The sequence below is a fragment of the Olea europaea genome, chromosome 14 (assembly GCF_002742605.1).
Source record: "Olea europaea var. sylvestris chromosome 14, O_europaea_v1, whole genome shotgun sequence".
Taxonomy (NCBI): domain Eukaryota; kingdom Viridiplantae; phylum Streptophyta; class Magnoliopsida; order Lamiales; family Oleaceae; genus Olea; species Olea europaea.
The window spans coordinates 2,860,428-2,871,931 of NC_036250.1; the positions used below are offsets into that span (position 1 = coordinate 2,860,428).

Below are 11,504 nucleotides of genomic sequence, written 5' to 3' on the forward strand. Positions count from 1 at the left end.
ATGAGTGATGAAAGTTGAACCTCTCGCGTGCATTACGAAATCGACGTTGGCCCCCACCATGATCATGAAATTCTTGGAAATGGTAACGTACATCCGACCCCTTGTACGGTGCCATGTATCCCGGCCGATGTGCAAATCCAGAGCCCACCAAGTAATATTTCCCGTCAGCCGATTCTGAAAAGTGTATGCACCACGCGTGCTAGTATGCGGCTATCGTGCGTGGGCCCTATGCTTCCCGACAACACAAATGTGAAGCATAAGTTGTAATCGCAAGCAGCTAACATGTTCTGAGTGGGCACCCTTTTTCGGCCTATGAAGTTAATTCTTTTACGTCGTGGCAACACCGCCAGCACATGGGTCCCATCAATAGCTCCAATACAATCCTGTGACATCGATTTTGAAAGCACGTCACATATTTGAATAAATTACGGCAAAATTAATTTGATCACCGAGACAATGTGCGGCAACATAAACATACCTGGAACAACGGGTAGCGCTGCGGATCGGGGTGATGACTTGCGGTGCCGCAATTGTAGTGTTCATGAGGGCGGATCATGTCTGCTGCCAGCACACCGACGGCGCGAAGCACGCGCTTGAGATAATGGCCTAAGGTTTGCAGCGAATGTCCAAACAGAGTTTGCACTTGGCGATATCCCTTCTCGTGTGCCATAATACACAAAAACATTTCGACCTGCTCGTACATATCGATGCTTGTACTGTTTTCCAATCCGTAGCGATCTCTCAAAATGTGTGCGAAGTGCCTGAACATGGGCGGGTACATTCTAAACTCCTGGAAGCACGTTTGCAGGTACACATGCATATTCTGTAACATGAATATATGGCCGCTTCGTGTTATAGGAAATAAGTAACGGTGGGCCGGATCCGGCACGAGGTACTGGCGCACCATCCACTCAGCGATACAACAATACTGTAGCCAATCCACCATGTCCGCCTCCAGTTGCTGCAGTATGTCATCATCCGAACCATCGTCCAAACAAGAGTTCCACACGAGGTCACAATCGGTCTCCGATGACGTATGCAAACCAGACGTGTCTGTCATCTTCAGAAAACAATAGCAAGGCACACAAATGTTTTGAATGTACTCCTCAGCATCAAATTGCCACTGTTATTTGGCCTATATTTGCGTGACCCGGTACGTCACCAATTAAGGGAATGACCTTCTTATAGCAAGATCCTTTGCAATGCATGCAATCAATATTGTACATTTAGTGCTGACAATTATTGATTCCATTAGCAGGCTTGTAGAAGGGGCAGTGACTAGGCGATATATGCATTGTATCACGCGGGGAATCTTCGCTTCGCCAGAGCTACTGACATTTTTGAAAATGTCAGGCACTGGATTCCAACATTCACGTAATAATGGAGTACGTGGGATAAAATTATTTATGTGCAAAGATTTGGCTCTTCCTAAACTATAGACGTGGTTTGCAGAGTTCGCAGGCATACTGTTGATAATTATGGGGTCTACGCGAGCGCATGTTATGGGGAAAATTATTTGCTTTTCTAGAGTCATTGATGTTTTTGCGAACTTGTCAGAGTAGGAATACAGTGTTTAGGTAGTGATTGATTGTGTGGTACGCAATTATTTAAGTCAACATTTTTTTATCTTCCCTAACCAATGACATCACATCAAGCTATTAGGGGTAGAATTCTTTAACTTTACTTAATAATTGAGTCCCGTGGAGGGACATATTTCTCTATCAATTGTTGCTTCCTCACAACTAAGAGGCTATTTCTGCTATGTTGCAGGAGTAGATTTGAAACACTGTACAAAAATAATGTGTCCCTGATACACAGTTATTGAAGTGTACAGTGTTTGATGTTCCAGCAGTAATTGAATTGGTAAACATTGTAGGAGTATACGTTTTTGAAAATACATAACAATTGTGTATGTGGCCACGACGTGTTTGTGCCCGCATTTTTCGTTCTACGAGAGCTATTGATAGCCTTCACGCCGTTCTCGGGTACCCGGGAATTAAATAGTTTTGACTTGCATTGAAATGAGTCACAATCACCTATTTTCATTACATGCAGCAGTACGAAATACATAGCGCATAGTTTGGTGCACGAAACGTGTGAACAAAAAGTCGAACAACAAAGTATTATTACAACAAGCCGTACGGAAGATAACATAACAAGCGTTCAAACGAACTAAAACCAACGACACATACAGTCGAAGCACGATCAGCGGCTCCCAGAACCCGGCATTTTGTCGCGTTCAAAACAATACGCAATCCACTTTTAGCGCATCTCCAGCGTTTTAGCTGCACTGTACGCAACACAATTTCTAGAATTTCTTAGGAACCACAACACGAACATGTGCAACTCATCCCCGGCTTCGACAAGCCCAGTCGAAAGCTAATCATCTATGCATTTATGGAGAGTCATACGACCCTCTTCTTTTGTGCGGATCGCAGAGGCCATCTCCCTCAATGCGCAAGCGAGGTTATCCACCGACTCCAAAACCTCCCTCGTCCCGAACTTCTTCCACTTCCCTTTCGCATGTTTTCCCTTACGTTTCTCGCTGCTTCGACGCAGGGAGATATTCATCGAGGAGCTCCCTAGTCTTGGAGTCGGGTCGTTGCTCGAATCAGTTGTCTCGGCATTGATCGGTAATGTGTCGTTTGGATCATCTGAGTCAGAGTTGGCACCCAAGTCAAACCCACGTTGAGACAGCTTCGTGGGTGTCAGTGCATACTTCATGGAGTCACAACTACCTCCAAACAGACGGCTGTATTTATGGTAGATCTCTGTGTTGTCATTGTCCTTGAACTTTCCATACCGAGGGTTCTCCTAAAATGAAACAGGAGAGCATTAGTACATTGTTATGGAGTTGTTCGAATGTAAAAACGTTTCAGAGGAAGCTACTGTAACTCCGGAGTGTAGGCATATGGGTACCTTAATTTTCTGCTTCCACCACCATTCTGGAGCATCAATTCTGTCCCTGGTGCTCAGACCACAAGCTATTCCCATGCTCTGAAGCAGCTCAAACAGTAGTTTGTGGTCCGTGCGCATAGCACCCCAATGGTTTTTCAGCTGTGCAATAGTCCAGTTCTTCCCTGCATTTTGTTGAACAATTCGCGTAATCGCTCCCACCCCATTGAAGAGAAGCACTTTCCACGACGGTGTCCCTCTGCAGTGACGTGTTCAGTGGCGGACATGAAGATCTTCTACTCTTGAGGTTCTCATCTAGCACACTTGCGGGCCTTCGACTTGTGTTTCGGGATAGGGTTCGATGATGCGATGGGCATGGCGTCCGAATTTTGTGTCATGTAATTCTGCAAAAATGTTGCACAGCATAGTTGTAAGAGCTTGTTAGAAAAGAAAAATGCAGTGCAAAGGTGTGAAAGAAATGATCGTGTGGCAGCTCCTCAGTTCAGTGTAATAATGTAATTGTAAAGCTAAACTAATTGCTTCCAATATGAGCTTCAATGCCATAACTATATATAAAAGATCGTGAAGCCATAGATGGATACTTGGTAATACTTATGTGAATGGGAAAGACTGATATATTGTGAAATGTGAAATAATATTTTTTACATGCAAAATTAACTTTTCGCACACATATGAATGCAAATGAATACTAACAATTCCAAGCATGCACTCAAGTTCTAACTGTATGAAGTTTCTGACAGCATTACAGAAATGAAGTTGGCACTTGACAGGGAATAAGGTGGATGTAATGAGCTCCCTGAATGCTCCAGTTCTTGTTTTTGTAAAACTAATTTGCCCAGGGAATTGAAACGGAGACTGACCTGTAGCACAATTTTGCCACGTCTCCAGCATCACCTACTCCTAACGACCGTCAAAGGAAGAGAAGATTTTCGGAAATTCAAAAGGGAAGAAGCGGGATCAAGGTGTCTTGGAATATGCAGAGGAAAACGTATAGGACCGATGTTGTAGTAGATAGAAGTTGGGCTGTCAGAACACATACATAAATTAAACGTCACATAGGATGATCCAAGAAGAGCATTGATATAGCCAACCCCGAATAAGTATTGACCTTGGCTTTGTTGAGTTTAATGGAGTAGGTAAATGCTTCAGAAATGTTCCTCTCTGTACGGATGAGGACAACATTGATTACAACATACTTGAAACCTACAGGTTTAGTCAAGAAGAAGCCACTGGTGCAGAAACACATGCAACAGTGTCACTGAAATGTAGACTTCTCTTTACTGGCATAACCCAAAATTCGAAGACCCATGTCAATGGTAGTCTATAACTGTAGCAATACCCATGTCACAAAATGGAGAAAGACAGAAGGATAGTCGACATGATATCCATCAAACAAAAATGAATAACATTGCTACTAAAGAAGAACTCAATCAAGCAGTTCAGGTCGAGGCACTGTCACTTCCTGCGAAGCCCAATCAGTGCTCAACAAGATGAAACTTTTGGGCATTTGCGAGTTTTAATTTAAAATCTGTAGTATGTTACCAGCACAGACTACGTCAATGTACTGTAATTCAAACAGGCATATAGTTCCAAGCAGGAAAGCCACAACATCAATGACTCTGGGCAAGGTGGATCACAGCAACATAACAAATGCGTACACATAAACGAGTGCCAAATACTAAACATAAACGAAAGAAATTGTAGTAGTTAAAAATTTGGGACTGATAACGCCTAGGGAAGGAAGGGAATGGCGGCAACAGCTTACGTACAAGGTGCGTGCAGGCTATACTAACTCTATAATGGGGATGCAAACCGAAGGGGGGGAAGCAGTTGAGTTGAAAGCGTACCATGGTTCCGGATAATAACCAAAACCGCCGGCATTGTAGTCCATTTTCTGTTGCTGCAGGTCGGAGCATCAGGTATGTGTTGCTTAACTGGACTGCGAAGTCCAGCCCGGCTGTGATGCGTCATCGGGTTAAGATGTTAAGGACGCCGAGCGTGGCCTTGCACGGGGGTCGATCGGCACCGTTCGGAGGAGTAAAATTTTTAACCGCCAATATGCAGCCGCGGTTCTCTTCGCCAGATCGCCTTACACTGATTCGATGGAGATGGAAGACAATGGGGGCTTGGGTTCTTGCAAGGGAGGAGGTAGGTGTGCTATTATTGAAGGACAAATGCGTAAAATGAAATACCAACTCAGGGGTGTTGCCGTCATTTTGGTCTAATGTTGTGTGTGCAATTAATAATTCAACCATGTGCCTTCTGAGAGTGTTAGAAGTTAGATTCCAAATAAATGTGATTTGGTGGCCAAAAAGTTTGAAATATGAATGAAACGAAAATGTAATGGGGCTCAGACAGGGGCTGAGTTCAATATGTCCCACAACTATGTATTAGCTTTTGTTAGGGACTTTGATGTTGCACCCGTATTTTGAGTTGGTTGTAAATTTTCAGGTTTGGAAAGCGGACAGAGGTTTTGATGGTCAACCTCCACTAAAGATGGAGTTCGACGGGGGCACCCTTAGATCAATAATTCACTCAGTTTCTGACAAATTCCACCGTCGCCTGGAAACTGGCTCTGAAAAATTTAAAAAGTTTAAACAATCTGTTAAATCGTTCTCATCCAGAAGATTCCTAGCCAAAGATGGGGAATCTAAGAAGAAAATTCTCGATCCGCAAGGACTTTTTCTTCAGAAATGGAGTAAGATATTTGTACTATCATATTTTCTTGCTCTCTCCTTGGATCCTTTGTTTTTCTACATTCCTGTCATCAACGATGATGATAAATGCCTTGATTTGGACAAAAAGTTGGAGACCACTGTCAGTATTTTACGGTCCTTCACTGATATCTTTTACCTCATCCATATTATCTTTCAATTTCGTACGGGGTTCATTGCACCTTCTTCACGTGTGTTCGGACGAGGTGTACTTGTTGAAGATGCTTGGGAAATAGCGAAAAGATATTTGTCTTCTTACTTCTTAATTGACATTCTTGCAGTTCTTCCGCTCCCACAGGTAAGAGACATATCCATTTGTGCAAAGGCATATAATTGTTTGTGACTGTCAATAACTTGCAGGACATTCCCTAACTTTATTGTCTAGGAAAATTAATTCATGTCAGGATTACTGTTTCTTAGATTTTGTTTATGGAATCTGATCATCTGATAACCTTCCCAGGTTGTAATTTTGATTGTGATTCCCAAGCTGAATGGTGTAAGATCTTTGAACACTAAGAATTTGTTAAAATTTGTGGTGATATTTCAATACATACCAAGGGTTCTTCGAGTCTATCCTTTATATAAAGAAGTCACTAGAACTTCTGGAATACTTACCGAAACAGCATGGGCTGGGGCTGCCTTCAGTCTGTTTCTTTACATGCTTCCCAGTCATGTAAGTCCTGCAACAATGCACTCCTTTCTATTTCCTTAACGTTATGTCATCTTCTAAGGCTTGATATGACACTTCTTATAATCTTTGACCTTTGATGTATGTTTTATTACATTTTTGGTACCCTTTTAGGTATTTGGCGCCTTTTGGTACTTGCTTTCAATAGAGCGTCAAATTACTTGCTGGCAGGAAGCTTGCAGTGTTTGGCCTGATTGTCGACATGCTTCATTGTATTGTGAAGCTGATCACACGGGATTCAGACAATTTTTGAACAACTTCTGTTCTATACAGGAATCAAATGGTACTTCTTTTGATTTTGGAATATACCTTAATGCAATTCAATCTGGTGTCGTGGGATCAACAGATTTTCCTCAGAAATTCTTTTACTGTTTCTGGTGGGGCTTGCAGAATTTGAGGTAAGCTCCCATTAGATTTTCGGTGATCACATGTTTAATACCCCGACGTCACTTCAACTCTCGCTTGGTTTCTTCCTTGCTTCTGGTTTCATATCTATTTGCAATTTCAGTGCAAAAGTGGAAGTACAGGAAAATGATTAACGAGATTGATTATAGAGATTAGTTGTAATATTGATGGAGCTTTATTCTTTTTCAAGAATTTCTTACTTAGCATGTGATTAATTCTTGTTTGATATTGCAGTTCCCTTGGCCTGAATCTCAAGTCAAGTACTTATGTTTGGGATATTTGCTTTCTCTCTGGTTTCGTGTTATTTTCGTTTCTGATTGGAAACATGCAGGCAAGTTAGTTATTTCTTTAGATGAATGGCTTTCAAAACATATGAATTTGTAATCTTCTTGACATGCTTAAAATTGCCAGGCATTCAAATGTCTTTCATAAAATGATTTAGATTTTGAAATTGGACAAATACCATATTTAAAAGTTCTGATGAACTTTAAATATGTGTGTGATAGACATATCTGCAATCTACAACACTAAGATTGGAGGAGATGAGGGTCAAAAGGCGAGATGCAGAGCAATGGATGTCTCATCGATTACTCCCCGAGAGTCTGAGAGAACGAATTAGGAGGTATGAACAATATAAATGGCAGGAAACGCAAGGCGTTGATGAAGAGAACCTGATTTGTAATCTTCCCAAGGACCTCATGAGAGATATTAAGCGTCATCTTTGCTTGGCTTTACTTAAGAGAGTGAGTGCTTTTTCGTTCGGCTTATTTTCTATCTTATATATACTGTTCTTTCAAGGGACTAATGAAGTAGGAGTTGAACCCTGTTTTTTTATTATTCTCATCATGGTGGAGACAGTTTGTTTATGGGAAGTCATGGTGCCTTACACAGATTATAAACTTTGCCTTTACGATAAAGACCACCAACTTTCTTAATATGTTTGTCTAAGCTTAAAATACAAGTAAAAAATTACTTTTGTTTCTGAAAATATGTTCTTTTCCGTTTACTTTTAAGTAAAAAAGTTATTTATTATAGAAGCAGCTCTTACCCTACTGTTAAAATAGTAACTTGCGTATTTCAAATTTTGACCATTAAAAAAAGTTTAATATAATTTTAAACTTATTTACATACAAGTGAATTCTTCAAGTTTAGCCAAACATGCTCTTATTTTCATTCTTGTTGATCCAATTTGAGGAAGAGGGATGATTATTGGGGTTGAGACAACAATTAATTTCTTCTTCATTTACTCCCACTGGTGATAGAATAGTAACGAGATTTTATAATTTTTCCCACGATAAATACATCTAATACTTACCATGTTTTAGGTGCCTATGTTTGAGAAAATGGATGAACAACTATTGGATGCAATGTGTGACCGTCTTAAACCCGTGCTTTACACTGAGTATAGTTTCATAGTGCGGGATGGTGATCCAGTTGACGAGATGATGTTTATTATGCGTGGAAAATTGCTGACAGTGACAACAAATGGAGGGAGGACTGGCTTTTTAAATTCTGATTGTCTAAAAGATGGTGATTTTTTTGGAGAAGAGCTCCTCACATGGGCGCTTGACCCCCATTCATCGTCCAACCTCCCAATCTCAACCAGAACCGTGCAAGCTCTCTCAGAAGTCGAAGCATTTGCTCTAATGGCCGATGATTTGAAGTTTGTAGCCTCTCAATTCCGACGACTACACAGTAAACAGCTTCGGCACACTTTCAGGTTTTACTCACAGCAGTGGAGGACGTGGGCTGCTTGTTTTATACAAGCAGCATGGCGCCGGTATTGTAGGAAGAAACTCGAAGAGTCTCTCCAGGAAGAGGAGAACAGATTGCAAGATGCATTGGTTAAGGGTGGTGGAAGTTCGCCGAGTTTAGGGGCGACCATTTACGCTTCGCGATTTGCGGCAAATGCTTTTCGTCTTTCGCGGCACAATGGTACGAAGAAAGCGAGAATACCAGAGAGGATATCCCCTATACTGCTTCAGAAACCAGCTGAACCAGATTTCACTGCTGAAGAAAAATAATCACATTTTTAATTATTATTTTTAATTGCAAGTGTATTATAGTTTTTGTTTGGCGCTTTTCTTTTTTTTTTTTTATCGGTAAATGTAAATATATAGATAAAAAATGTACCATGTACAAATATACCGGACATACCCGGACGAGACAATGTCCATATTCAAATACAAGTACACCGGGCATATTCGGGCAAATCAATGTCCATAAACATAAACAACTACTCCGGGCATACCCGGACAAAAACAGTAGAAAGCTAATACAAAAGAAATTAGAGCTCCATGGCCAAGGATTCATAAAGAATCAAGACATCCGGATACAAAGTAAACATGACTTTGTATACGTGGGTCTTGATCCTTCTAGCAATAGAATCCAAGTCGGCCGGGAGGTCTTCAAAAATCATCCTATTCCTCGTAAGCCATATGTAGTAAACTGTGCTAGCAAGAGCAACTCTCTTCGTCTTGGTCAACCACGAAGTTCCACGATTCTCCTTTTTCATCCACTTAAGCGCAATGGCAAGTGTAGACATAGATCTTGTGATGCCAAGCCAACTCCTAATGCTCCCCCATAATGAGGAAGTGAAGGAGCACTTAAAGAATAGATGGTCACAAGTTTCCTCAAAAAGTCTACAAAAAACACACCTCCGATCAATATCCAAGAAGAGTAGTTTGTCTTTAGTTAGTAGCTTTGATTGGGCTGCTAACCAAAGCAAGAAAGAATGCTTCGGAGTGATGCACGGCTTCCAAACTTCTCCTTCCCACGGCTTCAAAGTACCTTTATGCCTAAAGTAATCATAGGCAATTTTTGTTGAGAATTTATCATGCATAGAACAGCCCAAATTTTGAGTCGAAGATTCAAAAAACTGCCTACCGAACAAAGCTGTCTGCCGGCCAGAAATGCTGTTGAATGAAGGCCCAGAATACTGGTCGTGCAGAGCACTCCCAGCCCCAAAAAATCGTCCATTTAATGCCCTACCATCAGTCGATGTGTTCCCGTTAACCCCCTGATCAATCTGAAAATGATGAGCCACTGTTTCATGTTGCTGTCTCGAAAACACAGTGTGCTGGGCAGCTTCCTTAGCAGAAATAAAATCCCTGATTTCAAGTAATTTCTTGAAAAGTGGGGAGTGATCCTTTTTGGGACGAACCTCCCAAATACAAGTGCCGTTAAGATAAGCATGATGAACCCATCTAATCCATAAGGTGTCCTTCTTCTTGTGGATGTTCCAAAGGAATTTAGCAAGTAACACTAAATTCCAAGTCTTCAAGTCTTTCAATCCAAGGCCCCCTTCCGCTTTCGGAAGGCATAGATTCTTCCATGCAACCAATGGCTTCTTTGATCCCCAAAGGAAGTTCCGACAAAGGCTAACAATTCTTGAAATAATTGTAGCCGAAATGGGGAATATAGAAAGCCAAAAACATTCAACGCCTTGAAGCACGGCCCTAATGAGTTCCAACTTGCCGGCATAGGATAAGGATGCACAACTCCAAGCTCCAATATAACCCGCTATTTTTTCAAGAAACGGTGCATAAGAACTCACTTTGAGCTTCTCCGATGCAAGAGGAATACCCAAGTAACGAAAAGGCATAGTCCCTTTCGAAAATTTTGAGATTTCCATAATAGTTTGAAGCTCATACCCAAAAATTCCAGCTGTGTAGATGCTGGATTCGTAGTGTTGATCTTCAAACCCGATGCTAAACCAAATTTGTCAAGGCAATTTATTAGAATTTCAACGGACATCGCATCACCCCTTGCAAAAAGCATCAAGTCTTGAGGGGACCACATTTTGGGTGATAATTTAAAATCACTATCATTTGTAGCATCCTTGATTATCCTAGAAAAATATTCAAGACAAATCACAAACAAGAAAGGGGAAAGTGGATCACCTTGCCGAAGGCCTTTCCCGCCTTTGAAGAAACCATACATACTTCCATTCAAAGCAACCGAATATGTCGGAGTGGTAACACACTCCATAATCCATTGAACAAATCTCAAAGGAAAATTCAGCCCTTCAAGAACACTTTTGAGGAAGTCCCAACTAACCGAGTCAAAAGCTTTGCTAATATCAATTTTAAGGAGGCATCTCGGAACAACTCTCTTCCTACTATATTGCCTCATAAGCTCTTGAGCAAGATGAATATTTTTCGTCATGCTTCTACCTTCAATAAAGGCGGTGTTTGGCGCTATTTAATTGTATGGCTTGGTGGGTTTTGTATGAACGTAGAAATTCCTTGTTAAGGAATTTCGTTCTGTGTTAATATTAAGACCTTGTTACATGTAAATTAAGTTCTACATAATATGTTACATAATATTACATGTTATTTTATCATTTGTCAGTTTAAAGCACAATTAACTTTTTTATCCAATCTCTTTCTTCTACGTCATCTCTCATGTATCATTTTTATGCACAAGAATCATAATCTTTAATATTATGTGGCATATGGGATCTTTATTTTACATCCTACATGCAATTGTCACCATATTATGATATGCAACATATTATTCAAGCTGTGGGGTTCTCACCAACCCTTTCAGGGGGATTGGACTGGACTGGAGTAGATAAGGTACGACTCTTATTGTATTTTGTAGTTGGAAAAAGATAATATTGCATTTGAAATCACATCCCATCCCATACGCCGTCACTAGCTATACTGCTATTTATCATGATTAACTCATCGATCTCAGTTTCCAGCATATCAGAAATTGGCACTAATTTGATCTAGAAGTTGAGCATAACAAGTGATTGAGGCTAGGCTGCTATTTTT

At 40.8% G+C, this 11,504-nt stretch overlaps 3 protein-coding genes across 3 annotated transcripts; 1 reads left to right on the forward strand and 2 right to left on the reverse strand.

Moving 5' to 3' along the window:
• Positions 1-2,039: 2,039 nt before the first annotated feature.
• LOC111408789 lies at positions 2,040-5,193 on the reverse strand. Its single transcript, XM_023038557.1, has 3 exons — positions 4,764-5,193; positions 2,920-3,299; positions 2,040-2,814 (listed from the first exon to the last, which is right to left on the reverse strand). The coding sequence occupies exons 2-3, from the start codon at positions 3,034-3,036 to the stop codon at positions 2,380-2,382; spliced, it is 552 nt and encodes a 183-aa protein (XP_022894325.1). The 5' UTR covers positions 3,037-3,299; positions 4,764-5,193; the 3' UTR covers positions 2,040-2,379.
• A 67-nt stretch (positions 5,194-5,260) lies between these two features.
• Positions 5,261-8,920, forward strand: LOC111408788 (cyclic nucleotide-gated ion channel 1-like). Its single transcript, XM_023038556.1, has 6 exons — positions 5,261-5,928; positions 6,091-6,303; positions 6,433-6,716; positions 6,958-7,054; positions 7,230-7,466; positions 8,049-8,920. The coding sequence occupies exons 1-6, from the start codon at positions 5,329-5,331 to the stop codon at positions 8,745-8,747; spliced, it is 2,130 nt and encodes a 709-aa protein (XP_022894324.1). The 5' UTR covers positions 5,261-5,328; the 3' UTR covers positions 8,748-8,920.
• A 90-nt stretch (positions 8,921-9,010) lies between these two features.
• LOC111409387 lies at positions 9,011-10,890 on the reverse strand. The gene is made up of 2 exons (XM_023039440.1): positions 10,478-10,890; positions 9,011-10,433 (listed from the first exon to the last, which is right to left on the reverse strand). Exons 1-2 carry the CDS (start codon positions 10,888-10,890, stop codon positions 9,011-9,013), a joined length of 1,836 nt encoding a protein of 611 aa, XP_022895208.1.
• Between the last annotated feature and the right edge of the window lie 614 nt (positions 10,891-11,504).